Below are 15,069 nucleotides of genomic sequence, written 5' to 3' on the forward strand. Positions count from 1 at the left end.
TTTGGTGTAACCCCTTTGACCTCAGTGGAGTTTACTGGTGAACAGACATAAGAACCTAAGAAGAGGCTGCTGGATCCGGCCCATGGCCCATCTGGTCCAGCATCCTGTTCTCACAGCGCATACCCCTCAACCGTCACACTTTGAGCAGGACGTCCCAGAATTACAAAAGCCCTTCCAGCTTCTGTTTGGATCCCAGGATGTCCCAATTTTCGGAAATTGCGCCTGGATGCTATTTTCAACAGACAAATCACAGCTATGTCTTCTAAAATTGTATAGTTACTTATCTCTTTGGCCCGGGGTGTGTGTCCCCCATAACTCCTTACCTTTCTCTGATGAAAAAAGGGACATCCTAAGGAAAAGTGGGACATTCCGGGATCAAATCAAAACCTGTGTCAGATCCTGTAAATCCAGGACTGTCCTTGGAAAATGGGGGTCCAAGAGGGTCTGCTGTTGTACACAATTTGAGTGTGCATGGGTAATGCAGGGCGAAAGGGGCACATGGAACAGAAAGGAGCCCTTTGCACACACAACTTGTCTCTAGAACATAGGCTTTAGAGCACAGTGCCAGTGCTTCTCTTTCTAGGACTATAATGGGTGCCTTGCCTTGGCACTCTGGCACTCTCATAGGCACAAGGAAGGGCACCCTGTGCTTCAAAGAATGGATGTTGCAGTTGGCCAACGCCTGCAGGGATAAGCATGACAGGATGCCCACTCCATGGGGCAGAAAGTCGGGTGCAAGCCTTACTCTTTCCATGCTTCTGGGCACATAAACATTTTTCTCAAACGGAAGGGTTGTTAGAGAAGAGAAGAGAAGAGAAGAGAAGAGAAGAGAAGAGAAGAGAAGAGAAGAGAAGAGAAGAGAAGAGAAGAGAACTTGTGATGATGTCAGACTCTCCACCTGCTGATCTGACAGATCTTCCGTTTTGTGATGTCATGGATTCCAGGGAAACATGGAAGAAGCAGCAGCACCCGGAGCCGGCAGAAGGATGGGGTGGTGGCTCCTCCCTGTTCTGGCACTCGCTACTTTCTGCCCCACTCATGCCGAGGAAACCACCTGCGAGTAAGTGGGGGGAGAGGCCAGACATGGTGAGGAGGCAGGAGGGGGAATCCCATCCACCAACTCCTTCTGGATGTGGTCTTGAAGAGGACCATGGCTGACCCATGGCTGCTCTCACTCCCCTTCATTGTGGTGGGTCAAAACTATGATGTAAAGACAGAGTCTGTTCTCAGAGGGCATGTTCCTCCCTCCCTCAGAATACTAGAATCCATCTGGGTCACACAAGGAAGCAGAATGGGGGACAGACAAAAGGAAATATTTCTTTTCTAGAAAGAGGACAGAGGGAGGGTGGGAGAGAGAGGTAGAAAATAGCTTACTAATTTGGATTTGCTGAACAGTCCATTTTTGCCTTTGGCCCCACCCACCACTGAGATGTGGCCCTCAGAGGACAATGTGGCCCCTGGCCTGGAAAAAGTTCCCTCCTCCCTGGGAGTGATGGGCATTTGGGAGGCATCCAGAAGTGCAGCTGGACACCTCCAGTTTCATCCCTCTCTTCCCAAGATGGCCGAGAGGAGGGGCAAAGTGGGGGGAGGTGGTATATATGCAATGTCTCTGATCCTCTTTAGATGGCAATCTGTGTCTTGCTTTCCAGCGGAGTCTGCGGAAGGCGTCCCATGGCGGGCACCCATACCCTCCTCCGGATTGTGGGTGGCAGCAACGTTCTCCCTGGAACGTGGCCCTGGATGGTCAGCTTCCAAGTCGTTACACGGAAAGGATACGTCAGTTTCTGTGGAGGCTCCCTGATCAGCCCTCGATGGGTCCTCAGCGCAGCCCACTGTTTTCAGAAACCAAAGTAAGCAAAGGGTTCCCAAGAAGTGTTGTCACGGGGTCTGCAAACCTGGCACCCAGGGCGGGGGCATCTCATGGGAGCAGAGTCTCACCTTCTGCCTTCAGACTGGTGGCTGCTGTCAGCATCGCAGGGCATCAAAACTCAGAGTCATCCTCTTAAGACAATGGAATCGGAAGCCCAGGAAAAGCCCTGCTGGATCAGAACTCAAGGTCCAGTTAGTCTATTGCAGGCATGTCCAACAGGTCAATCGCAATTGACTGATCTTGGTCGATCGTGGGCTGAAACAAAGCAGCCTCGAACAAAGCAGCAGCTGTTGCTGCTGCCACCATTCTCATGCAAGCCTGAGCTCCTCCTTCTCCAGCCGAGCCTTCTTCCTCCAAAGTCAGCTTGCCTCCCTTCCCCACCACCCGCTCTGTGCTTTGGGGGTGGGGGAGAAAGGGCTGCTTTGGAAGCGGGGAGAGAGAATGCCCTGTGTGCTTCTACTATCTCCTCTGATCCATGTAAAGTAATGTAAAAACACACTGTATTTTTCACTCTATAGGACGCACCAGACCATAGGACCTTGTTTTAGAGGCGGAGAACAGGGGGAAAAAATCCTCCCCCTCTCTGCTCAACGCCCCTTCAGCGAAGTGGCAGGAGAAACAGAGCCCCTTCCATTTCTCCTCCTGCTTCGTTGAAGGGGAAAACTTGACAGCGCCTCTCCAGCAAAGCGAAGCCTGGAGAGCAAGAGGGATTGCTGTGCACCGACCCCTCTCGCTCTCCAGGCTTCAGTGAAGGCAACCCGAAGCCTTCGGAGCGCAGCAGGAGTTTCCACTGCGCTTCGGAGACTTCAGGCGGCTTCAGCGAAAGCAACGTGAAGCCTCCAGAGCGTGGCAGGAGCACTCCCTCTGCGCTTCGGAGGCTTCACGTTGCTATCGCTGAAGCCAAGTAGCCTGCATTCGCTCCATAAGACGCACACACATTTCCCATTAATTTTTGAAGGGGAAAAGGTGCGTCTTATAGAGCGAAACATACGGTAGTTTGACTTTTCTCACTTGTTTAGTTACTAGTGCATCTGGTAACTATTTGGGTCTGTCATTATGATATCCAAACATAACTACTGCATTTGTGAAATAGAGATTCATTTATTTATTTATTTCATAAACTTAAATGACTTCGGAGGGTGGTAAATCACTGCCAGTTTTTGATAGTGGATAGTAGATCACAACCGACTTGAAGTTGGACATGCCTGGTCCAGCGGTTCTCCTGCAAAACTTGAAAGGACAATGGGACTAAGCTGGCCCCCTACTCTTTGATTCATGTTTCCGGGACTCATCCTATAGGTTCTTTCAACTATGAAGTGTTACTGAAGTTTTCAGTTTCAGGCCCACAAATCTGCAAACTGGACAGGCCTTTCTGGAGTTCTTTTGAGAAACTTTTGCTCCAGAATTTGCCACTCCAGAGTTTAACGAAAACAGCAGAGGTAGATGAAAAGTCAAATTTATTACACTTAAAAAAAGGAGAGTAATTGGCATATTTACTAGAGGTTTTAAACAGAATTAATGAATAGCAATGTTTGTAAGAATGCATGCGTTGGGGTAAAGCGTCCTTTAAAATGCAATATTTCATGAAAAGAGTGTACATAAGCAATTGGTTTGGGGGCAAATTGCTCTGCAAAAATGTGTACATTAAGAGAAATTTACAGTAAAACAGTGATGAATTTTTATGAGGACTTTTAGAAACATGGTAGGAACCAAAACCAACACCCCAAATGTAATTTCCAAAGATTTCCCCCCACCCCTTCAGCAAAGTCATGGATCAAACCAACTCTTCATCGCTCCACTCATAACATCACCCCAGTTTGATCAGGGACCACCGATGAGTAAGTTGTTTGCGTTTGGTTTTCCAGATCCACCTGGTGGCATTATGCGAGAAGGGAGATGTGCAGGTCAGAACCAAATTGGGGAAGGGGAATGAGGCAAAGGGCGGTGAGGCCTGCCTGCTCCCCTCTCTCCTCAGACCCAGCTGTGCTCCCTGTACTCCAACATCCAGTCAACTTCGGCTGACCTTCATTTTGTTCAGAAGCACAGTCCCCTACCCTGTGCGTATTCTTTGTTCCAGGGACATACCATGGATAAGACTGTCGATTGGTGCCAACCGCATCTCCAGCCCCGGCCCCGATGCCCAGAGGCGCTCGATCAAGAGGCTGGTGAACCACAAGCTCTACAGGCGTGATTCCGGCAACAAAATACACAACGACATTTCCTTGGTGGAGCTGAACGAGCCAGTCAACTGCACGGACTATATTCAGCCAGCCTGCTTGCCGGATGACAGCGTGGTGGTTTCCTTGCTCAAGCACTGCTATGTCAGCGGTTTTGGAACCATGGACCCGAAAAGTGAGATCTGCAGGGAAACCAGGCCCCCAGAAGGAGTGGCCTGGCTGTGTGCCTAAAGTAAATTTGCGGACCACACCTTCCCTGCCGATCAGTTTCGCCAAAGAAACATAATAGCAATGGTACTCATGGTGGAAAATTCAACTCCTGCGTTGTAGGGGGTTGTGCTGGATGCCCCTTGGGGGTCCCTTCCCATTCTAGGATTCAAAGTTGGTAGTTACACTTGGGTTGTGTACATCAGAAGCCCTGAGTCTTAGGGGTGAGGCAGGTGTGTGTGTTTTTCACAGGGCAGAAAAGGATGGAGATGGTTGGTTTTGAGAGCCATTCCACTTCACGGCTTCTGGGCAGATCGCCTTCTCCAGACATAGATGCTTGCCCCCAGAACTCAGCTCAGTAATGATGGCTTTGCACGCAGAAAATTGAGTTTCAATCTCTAGGTAGGGCTGGTGGAAACTCCTGTCTATCTCTGCTGTCGCTCAGTGTACGCAATACTAGGACAGATGGAGAGATAGGGAGGGAGGGATGTGGTTTCAGGAGGAAACGGAGAGTTTTGGGGTCTCTAAGGGCCCCTAGAAACCAGGAGCTCACCCTACACTGCAGCCTGACATACCCTTGTCTCTGATCTCACTCCCAGTCCATCAACTAGGTTTTAGGGGGGGTGATATTGCTGCACCTGCCTTCATGTCTCTCTCCATTAGTCCTGGGGGTGCAAGTTGTGTGGAGAGTGAAATCTGAACTGAGACTCCCCCTTCCCCTACTTTCCCTTTCTGCTCTCAGCGGGGGAAAAGCCCGATATCATGCTGGAAGGTTCTGTTGACATCATCCCCACGGCGACTTGCAGCAGCCCAGTCTGGTGGTCCAAGCTGATCCTCGAGGAGAACATCTGCGCTGGACGCTTGGAAGGAGGCGTAGCTACTTGCAAGGTGGGTGAAGCTATGACAAAACCAAGGCTACGGGTTTGGCTTGGGAGAGAAACCTTCCGGTGCTCCTGGAACAGCAGAGCCCTTGCTCTGAACATGCAAAACTTCCCTGCAATTCAGCCTCCAGCATCACAGGCATCAGCCGTGAGAGAAGGAAAAGGCCACTCCAAGGACAAATCTTTGGAGAGCTGCAACTGGCATGAGCAGAAAATGCAGGGCGAGATTCACCAGAGGAAAACTTGGCATAACCCCTTTGCCCTCAGCATCCCTCCAAGCTCTGCTCAAGAGGTCACCACCCTTAGCATCTGGACTCAGAAGGCGTCACAACCCAAGTAGTAGCCGTTGCCTCACTGGTGGATATGAGTCCTTTAATGCCCAAACCACCAAAAAGGTCAGCTCAATTTTACGTTAGATATGTCAGTTTCTGTTTGCCACTGTGCAGCTGCTTAGAGTCACAAGGCTCTGTTTACATTCCAGAGACAGTCCAGGCTGTTGGAAGTCTCACGGGAGATGGGAGACGGGATGTGACGTTAGTGGTTTCCTGTTCCTTTGTTCCTTTGTTTGAGTTGCTCTCTGCTCTCACAGAGAGAGGATGTATTTTTCTTTGCTCTCTGCGTAGCTTAGTAATAAAGCACAGCATGTAGCCATAAATCTCATCACTTCTGTATGCTGCTGGAATCTCTGCTGGATGCAAATGTGCCTGAGGCCTCCTCAAAGGCTCAGGTCGTTAATTATTTGTCGGGAGGAAAATGAGCTTTATCAGCTTGGCCGAGCGGAGATCCCGACAAGATATTTGCCAAAAGAGAAAATCCCACAGTGGAAGGGTGTCACCAACCGTGGCCACATTTCTGGAGATACTGCAAGAGACTGACGGTGGTGTTTTAGTGGTGAGCATAGCTGCACTCCAAACAGCTGACCTTGGTTTGGTTTTCGGCAGACACAAAAAGCCCTTCTTTTTCCTGGTTGGTTCGATGTGGTGCTGAGAAATCTTTTTTTTTTTTAATAAATTTTTATTAAAGTTTCCATATTTTTTGTAACAACAAAAACAAAACAATACAATAGACACAACCAACAAAGAACAAGTACAATTTCAAAATCTTATTTTCATATAATTTACTTCCCCGACTTCCTCATACCTCCGCTTTCTGTATTCCAATTTCTAATCATTTATTCAGCAAATTCTTCCCTTATTTTATCTTTAAATTTAATCTTACTCATTTTCCTTAGCTTATCCGTTACCGCTAGTAACTGCTTATTTTCTAATCCAACATCATTTTAACACTCATTAATTTTACAGTACTTCTTTAAATAGTCCTTAAATTTTTTCCAATCTTCTTCCGCTGTTTCTCTTCCCTGGTTTCGGATTCTGCTCGTCATTTCTGCCAAACCCATGTAGTCAATCACCTTCATCTGCCATTCTTCCAAGGTGGGTAGATCTTATGTCTTCCAGTACTTTGCGATGAGTATTCTTGCTGCTGTTGTCGCATACATAAAAAAATTTTTGTCCTTATTTAACACCCCCTGGTCGACAATACCCAAGAGAAAGGCCTCTGGTTTCTTCGGGAAAGTATATTTAAATACCTTTTTCAATTCGTTATATATCATTTCCCAGAAAGCCTTAATCTTTGGGCATGTCCACCAAAGGTGAAAAAAAGTGCCTTCATTTTCTTTACATTTCCAACACTTATTGTCCGGCAAATGATAGATTTTTGCAAGCTTGACTGGGGTCATGTACCACCTGTAAATCATTTTCATAACATTTTCTCTTAAGGCATTACATGCCGTAAATTTCATCCCGATGGTCCACAACCTTTCCCAATCAGCAAACATAATATTATACGGTCTGCAAATAAAAACATCCTAAAGATCCCAGGCCACAGAGAGGTTAGGTTGGCCTCAACTAGAGCCAGGGCTTTCTCGGCCGCGGCTCCAACCTGGTGGAACGCTCTGTCACAAGAGACTAGGGCCCTGCAGGACCTGACATCCTTCCGCAGGGCCTGCAAGACAGAGCTGTTCCACCAGGCCTTTGGTCAGGGCGCAGCCTGACCCCCTCCTCTGGCAATCTGCACAAAATTTTGCTTGATGGTTGCCATTAATTTGATTTTAATTTGATTTAATTAATTTTAGAATGAATGTTTTAGAATGTTGGACTATTTTGACTGTTGTTAGCCGCCCTGAGCCCAGCTTCGGCTGGGGAGGGCGGGATATAAATAAAATTTATTATTATTATTATTATTATTATTATTATTATTATTATTATTATTCCCAATGTCCTGAGCCCACTTAATCATTGCTGATTTAACCGTTTCATCCTGTGTATTCCATTTCAGCAGTAAGTTATACATTTTTGACAAATTTTTAGTACTGGGTTCTAACAACTCACTCTCCAGTTTTGATTTTTCCACCTGGAAGCCAATTTTCCTGTCCATCTTAAAAAGCTCCATTATTTGATAGTAGTGAAGCCAATCTCTCACGCTCCCTTTTAGTTTCTCAAAACTCTGCAGTTTCGGTCTGTCCCCTTCATATTCTAAAATTTCCCAATATCTCGGCCATTTAGACTCCATATTAAGCTTCTTAACAGCTTTTGCTTCCATTGGCGACAACCACCTTGGGGTTTTATTTTCCAACAGGTCTTTATATCTAGTCCAGACATTAAACAGTGCTTTCCTGACAATATGGTTTTTAAAACCTTTATGAGCTTTAACCTTGTCATACCACAAGTATGCATGCCACCCAAAGGTATTATTGAAACCTTCTAAATCCAAAATGTCTGTATTCTCAAGAAGTAGCCAGTCCTTCAGCCAGCAGAATGCTGCCGCTTCATAGTAAAGTTTAAAGTCTGGCAGGGCAAATCCCCCCCTTTCCTTTGCATCAGTTAAAATCTTAAATTTTATTCTGGGCTTTTTGCCCTGCCAGACGAATTTAGATATGTCTTTCTGCCACTTCTTGAAACAATCCATCTTGTCTATAATTTGCAGCGTTTGAAACAAAAATAACATTCTTGGCAATACATTCATCTTTATGACCGCAATTCGACCCAACAAGGAAAGCTTCAAGTTTGTCCAAGTTTCTAAATCTTTTTTCACTTCTGTCCAAATTTTCTCATAATTGTCTTTAAATAAATTCACATTTTTAGCTGTCATATTTATTCCCAAATACTTCACTTTCTTAACCACAGTTAACCCTGTCTCATTCTGAAACCTTTCTTTTTCAAAAGATGTTAAATTTTTCTCCAATACCTTTGTTTTAGATTTATTCAGTTTGAATCCTGCCACCTGACCAAACTCTTGTATTAATTCCAAAACCCTTTTTGTACTAGCTTCAGGCTCCTGTAATGTAAGTACCAAGTCATCTACAAATGCTCTCAATTTGTATTGTTTAGCTCCGACCTGAATCCCCTTCACCAACTGGTCCCTTCTAATCATATTTAACAGAACCTCCAGGACTGATATAAAAAGTAGCGGAGAGATTGGGCACCCCTGACGTGTTCCTTTTTCTATCTTGAACTCTTCTGTAACCACATTATTTACAATTAGTTTTGCTTTTTGTTCAGAATAAATTGCACCTATACCATTTTCGAACCCTTGGCCTACCCCCATCCCCCGGAGATTCTTCATCATAAAGCTCCAAGAAATATTGTCAAAGGCTTTCTCGGCATCTACAAATATCAGAACTGCCTTAGTGTTTATGTTCACTTCCAACTTTTCCAAAATGTCAACTATATTCCTTACATTGTCCGACAAATGCCTTCTCGGGAGAAAGCCCGCTTGGTCCCCATGAATCTCCTCCATCAAAACTCTTTTCAGTCTCTTCGCTAAAATGTCAGCAAAAATTTTGTAATCCACATTTAATAACGAGATGGGTCGGTAGTTCTTAAGTTGAGTCTTTTCAGTCTCTGTCTTTGGTATAAGTGTAATATAGGCCTCTCTCCAGAGAGAGGTGCTGAGAAATCTAAGGTTGCTGGTTCGATCCCCATATGGGACAGCTCCAAAGAGTTGGACTAGAGAAGGGGTAGGCAACCTAAGGCCCGGGGGCCGGATGCGGCCCAATCGCCTTTTCAATTCAGCCCACGGATGGTCCGGCAATCAGCATTTTTCTACATGAGTAGAATGTGTGCTTTATTTATAATGCATCTCTGGGTTATTTGTGGGTCATAGGAATTCGTTCATTTTTATTTTAATATAGTCTGGCCCACCACATGGTCTGAGGGACGGTGGACCAGCCCATGGCTGAAAAAGGTTGCTGACCCCTGGACTAAATGATTATCAGGGACCCTTCCATCTCTGCGATTCTATGACCCTCAATATGCAGAGCAGCGGCTCTGTATCTGAGCTACAGCCTTCCCTTAGATTAGATGAGCTTCCTTGGAAGTTCACCTAGGCCAACCATCGGCTCAATGGATGGTCCAGGGTGCAGGATGCAACTCTGTGATGCTTCCAGCTCTTTGATTTTGCAGCTCCCAACACCTTCCAAAGCGCCAGTCCTTACACATTGCTTCATCCTGCCAACAGCAACAGATTATCTGCACAAGCAAAAGTGCTGTTACAGGTCCAACACCACAGCCGGAGTTTTCATATGACATCTTCACAAACCTTTCCTCTTACAAAGCTACACTTCTGAACCATCTGGCTGTCAGCACGCTCCTCCTCACAGGAGCCTTTTCTCTCCCGCTTGCAGGGCGACAGCGGTGGCCCCCTCATGTGCCGGGAGCAGAGGTCTGAACGCTACTGGTTGGTTGGAATCACCAGCTGGGGACCGTCCTTCTGCGGCCAGGAAAAGAGGCCAGGGGTCTACACCTCCACACAGTTCTACCTCGACTGGATCAGGAAGACGACCAAGGAGGACTTTTCCCTACCCAGCCACACACCGCTAATGGCAGTGCCCCAGGCTACGCCACGGCCGCACCCACCTCCAAGGCCACAGCCCCAACCAGGACAAAATGGGAATTTGCTACATCCCAGGCCCCCTCCAACAGCCTGGTACACGAACAGGCCTTGGCCACCCCCCAAGACCCGCCCTCAGCGTGGTCCTGCGCTCTGGTATACGAACAGACCTAACTCCCGCCGTACACGGTATAGGCGGCCAGTAAGGTGGCGTCTGAGGACAAGGGCCCCAGCTTTGCACGCGCAGATTTACAGGCCGTGGGTCATGATTCACACACCCCCACCATGGATTGAGTTCCAGGCGCAGAAGCCACCCGGGAGCCAAGTTTCGTACAATGGAAATGGTCCCTAGCTCAGCCGCTGGAAGAGTAGCAGTCGAGGGCTGATAAGAACTGCTAGGCTTGGGTGGCAATGCCAGGGGTGCCCATGGGCATGGTGGGTGGCCTGCCTCTGCCGGATCTCAGAGCCCACAACCCGTCCTTTGCTGGTCCTGGCTTGAATATGAAGTTGCATCCAAATGGGGACTTAATGCTGCGAACAGCTTGTTGGTGACACTTTTTAATAAAATCAAAATATCAAAGTTCTCAAAATGAATAAAACCACGAATGAATGGATAAACAGGTGAGTGTTGGTGTGCTGCTTTTTGCAACCCAAAGCAACAGCTCTCCTGAATCATGCTTGGGAGGCTGTAAGGTGAATTATTTGTGTCACTTGCTGTGATCTGCTTCTGATATTTCAGCTGCAGATCCAGGCTGTTCCCTGGAAGCTGCAATGCTCTATTGGCTAAGGCAGGCCTACCTGCACCAGGTGAAAGGGGTTCCTGAAGCCATGGTGCTCCCTGGAGTTGCAGCCAAACCTCATTTTCCAGCCACAGGTGCATGCATGAAAGCTCCAGGTCCAAACAGTTGTGTTTCTGCCCCAGCTCTTCCCTGGGCAAAATCTGCATTTTACCACTGAATTGGAGGCAATTGTTTCCACCAATTCAGCAATAAAATGAGGGAGAACCAGGACAAAAAACAACAACCCAAAAACCCTGCTTGGACACGGAGCTTTAAAGCCCGACCGTAATGCATCGCCAAAGGAAGTCAGGAGGTGGCCTGAATGTCCTTGAGCCAGTCACTGCCCCTCAGCTTAAGCCTACTTCAAAAGGCTGTTTTGTGGGTTAAGGGTGGAAAGGGAGAATCATGTCTGCCACCATGAGCAACATGGGGGTGGGCGGGAGTGGGATAGAAATGCAATAAATAAAGATATTGTTATGTTCTGAGCTTGGATCCTAGAGCAATAGGCAGGTAGGGTATGTGAGATAAGAAATGAGTCTGGTGCGCTTCTGCTGCCACAGCTTGCAGGACTTGTAGCAGAGTAAACACAGCATATGCTCTTGTGTGCAAGCATGCAGGAAAAAAGAGTCTGTACGCGGCTTCTCCTCTAATCTAAGAAGCTTTATTTATGTACAGCAGCAATAAATCAGAATCTCTGGAGACGGCATCATGTCTCCCTTCGTCTCAGTCAAAACCGAAAGCAGACTGAACATAGAACAAAGAACAGATCCCCAGATGGAGACCACCCCCCCCCCAGTGGGCAGGATGCAGACTCTGAGCTGTTTAACCCTGTAAGCTCCTCACACCCCCTCTCGTCCTGCACTGCTGGGGGCATGTAAGCATACCACTTACCCCAAAAGCAACCCTGCACAGAACTCACTCTGTCTCTGGAAGCTCAAAGGTTTAGTAAACCCATCTGCCAGATTCTGCTGGCTTGGACAGTACTTCAGATTCACCAAGCCTGTCTGGACACTCTGACACACATTTTGGAAACGTATGTCGAAATGTTTGGTTCTGGACTTGAACTGTCCAGACTCTGCCAACTTCAGACAGGGTTGATTGTCTTCCCAAACAGTGATGGGCTAACAACAATCCCCACAGATTTCTTGGACCAAACAAGTGTAAAACTCTAGTTCCCTACAAAGCTCTGACAAGGCACTGAACTCAGCTTCTGTAGAGGAAAGCACAATGAGACTTTGCTTTCAGGACTTCCACCCAACTAGAGATTCCCCAAACTTTATTACCATCCCAGACACGGACTTCCTGTCTTCCAGATTCGCCCAAACACTGTCAGTCCAGCAGGTGAGCTGTGCTTCACCCTCAGCTGACAGTTCGAGACAGAAATCTTTGGTATCCTGCAGGTAACGCAGCACCCTCTTGATACCATTCCAGGCACTCACACTTGGCTTTGTAGCCTCTCTGCTGAGCAGATTGGTAGCAAATGCTATGTCTGGTCTGCTCCACTGGGAGAGATACAACAGACTACCCAGAGCTGACTGAAAGATCTCAGCCTTTTCGAACTCAGCACATTCCCAAGCTGACTGTCTTTCACGTAGCTCATCTCCATGGGTGTTCTGACCCCTGCACATTCAGACATTCTGAACTTCTCAAGCAACTGCTCAGTCTTGCCTTTCTGACTGAGCAAGAAGCTTCCATCCTGGGTTGTATCAAACTGGACACCTAGGTAAATTTTCACTGGCCCTAGGTTTTTGAGTCGGAAATGTTTTCCAAGCTCTTTGGCAAAACCTTGAACCTGCTTCTTGGTCCTGGCGACGTAGATTATATCACCCACAAACACTGAAACTAGCTCCTGTGACTCTCCTGACCCCTTCAGGTACAGGCAGCTATCAGCAAGACTACTCTTGAAACCCATGCTCTGCCAGGCTTCGTTCAGACTCAAGTTCCAGTTCCTGGCCGATTGTTTCAGACCATAAATGGACTTGTGGAGCTTCCATACTTCATCTGGCCTATTGCCCTCAAACCCTGGAGGAGGGAGCATGTACAGATCCTCCCTCAGGTCTGAGTTCAAATAGGCTACATCCACATCAAAGTGATGCACCTGTTGACCTTTCTGTGCAGCAACAGCTAAGAGCATGCACAGAGTTTCACTTCTGGAAGTAGGAGCATGCATTTCAGTGTAATGCAGCCCCTTCCGCTGTGTGAAACCTCTGGCTACTAGTCTAGCCTTGTACTGCGGTTCTCCAGTTGCCGTGGGTTTAAGATGGTAAACCCAACGACTGCTCATGGCCTGCTTGCCTGCTTGCAGCGTCATGATGGAGAACATGCCTAGAGACTCCATTGAGTTCAGCTCTTTCTTCATTGCCACTTACCATTTTCTGGCTTCTGCTTCAGGCAATTTCTGAAATTCCTCAAAGCTCTCTGGTTCACATTGAGCCAGACCAACCCACACGCTAGTGACCTCAAACCTTTCGGGTGGTTTTCCCTTTGTAGTGCAAGCTGACCGCCTGAGCGCTACTTCAGGTACCCCCTCTGACCCACTAGGGCCAGCTAGAGTGTCCTTGCCCTCAGAGGACTCCCCCTCTGACTTACTGAATCTTCTGGACTTCTCAACTGGACCTGTGGGTGATGAAGGTGCACTCCTTTGCACTAGCTTAACAGCTTTAGGAGATGCCCTTTCCTGTTCTTGCCCTTGGTCAGGGATATGATCCTCAGCAGCAGGATCAATTTCAGCTTCTTCCTCCTCAGCAGAGTCAAGCAGACTTTCTGAGATGATGTCAGGATTCCCATGGATATGTGTCTATCCACTTTGCTCACAGAACTCAGCACTCCTGCTAACTAGAATCCTAGACTGATTACCTTCGGGATAGGCAAACCTCCACCCCTTGGTCCCTGGCTCATACCCACAAAAGATTATTCTTTGGGACCTGGAGCCACCCTTTCTACGCTTGGCCTTTGGTACAAGGACCAAAGCCTCGCACCCAAACACACAGAAGAAATGCACTTTGGGCTTCTTACTATGCAGCAGAAAATAGGGCGTGTCCCCTACTACAGAACTGTACGAGCGGTTCAAAGTGAAAGATGCGGCCTTCCATGCTTCTGCCCAAAAGCGCTGAGGCAACCCTGTGTCAAAAAGCATGGCTTCTGTTGCCTCCTGCAGAGTGCGGTTCCAACATTCTGTCACCCCATTCTCCTGAGGAGAATGCATGACTGTCAACCTGTGGCATATCCCTTTCCGGCAGAAGAAGTTCTGCAGCGCAGACTGGGGGAACTCCCCACCACGATCTGATTGAAAGCTGCTGACCTGCAGTGAGAACTGTAGTTCAACTGCAGTGATCCAGTCTTTCACCAAGGCAGCAGCCTCTCCCTTGTGCTTCAGAGTGAACAACCACCCATTTTGGGAAGAAATCATCTACCAGAGATAACACAAATTTCGCCCCACCCAGACTGGCAACTTGCATAGGGCCGCAAAGGTCTGCATGAACTAGCTCAAAAGGTTTTGTGGTTACCCTGTCAGACCTAGGATAAGTGCACATTTGAACCTTAGCTTTCTTGCAGGCCCTGCAATCCAGGTATTTGGCACATGCCTTCATCTTGCATCCCTCAGTGCAACTTGGGATCTTCTTCACATACCCCCAGTTAACGTGTGACAGTCTCCTGTGCCACAGATGATGACACCCATCGTGGATGGGAATGTTAGCACACTGTGCTTGTGCTGGCTCAGTGGGACCTTTACCTGCAATAGACGTTTCCAGAACAAACAGCCTGTTTTTGCACTCAACACTGACCAGTTGTTGCCCACCTCTGGAAATGGAACACACATTATTTTCAAAACACACTTTGTAGCCATCATTGACAAGAGAAGAAACAGACAGCAAACAGCACTGCATCTCTGGCATGACGTAGGCCTCAATCTCCGCCTGTAAAAAAGAAGCAAAAACAGAGCCTGAAACAGTTAGTTTACGCTTGAAACCATCTACAAGAGTCACACTTTTTCCTGTCATCACAGCCCTGCAGTTCCTCAGAAGACCAGCAGAGGGCATCAGATGGTGACTGGCACCATTGTCAATCACCCAGCTCAGCACTTGGCCTTGATCGCAGCTTTTCACTGTTGCCATAGAAGCGGCCAGGTGGTGGTGTGACGATATGTCTCTGTCGGTTCTCTTGGGGCCTCTCTGAGCCTTCCCATGCATGGCAGCACCTCTAATCTGGTTGCCCTGGGAAACGGCCTTGGAGGCTTCCTGTAGCTCCACTGGACACTGTCTAACCAG

The 15,069-nt window shown here is 47.6% G+C and overlaps 1 protein-coding gene across 2 annotated transcripts; it reads left to right on the top strand.

Moving 5' to 3' along the window:
* Nucleotides 1–614: 614 nt before the first annotated feature.
* On the top strand, nt 615–10,640 carry LOC308486340 (acrosin-like). 2 transcript variants are annotated; one of them, XR_013991026.1, is made up of 7 exons: nt 615–791; nt 830–1,060; nt 1,650–1,850; nt 3,948–4,222; nt 4,997–5,142; nt 5,403–5,530; nt 9,817–9,928. XR_013991026.1 is itself a non-coding variant. In XM_081023109.1 (5 exons), the coding sequence occupies exons 1-5, from the start codon at nt 951–953 to the stop codon at nt 10,372–10,374; spliced, it is 1,290 nt and encodes a 429-aa protein (XP_080879235.1). In that variant the 5' UTR covers nt 922–950; the 3' UTR covers nt 10,375–10,640. The 2 variants fall into 2 exon arrangements, 1 of the variants encoding a protein (XP_080879235.1); XM_081023109.1 differs by lacking the exons at nt 615–791; nt 5,403–5,530 and having other exon boundaries at nt 922–1,060; nt 9,817–10,640.
* Nucleotides 10,641–15,069: the final 4,429 nt, after the last annotated feature.

This window comes from Podarcis pityusensis (assembly GCF_964106645.2).
Source record: "Podarcis pityusensis genome assembly, chromosome: 10".
NCBI classification, from domain to species: domain Eukaryota; kingdom Metazoa; phylum Chordata; class Lepidosauria; order Squamata; family Lacertidae; genus Podarcis; species Podarcis pityusensis.

Bases quoted from the DNA above. Each gene is read 5' to 3' on its own strand.
- LOC308486340 (XM_081023109.1), top strand. From the start codon at position 951: ATGGAAGAAGCAGCAGCACCCGGAGCCGGCAGAAGGATGGGGTGGTGG. The intron at 1,851-3,947 runs GTAAGCAAAGGG...TCTTTGTTCCAG, and splicing joins CACTGTTTTCAGAAACCAAA to GGACATACCATGGATAAGAC. The intron at 5,143-9,816 runs GTGGGTGAAGCT...TCCCGCTTGCAG, and splicing joins GAGGCGTAGCTACTTGCAAG to GGCGACAGCGGTGGCCCCCT.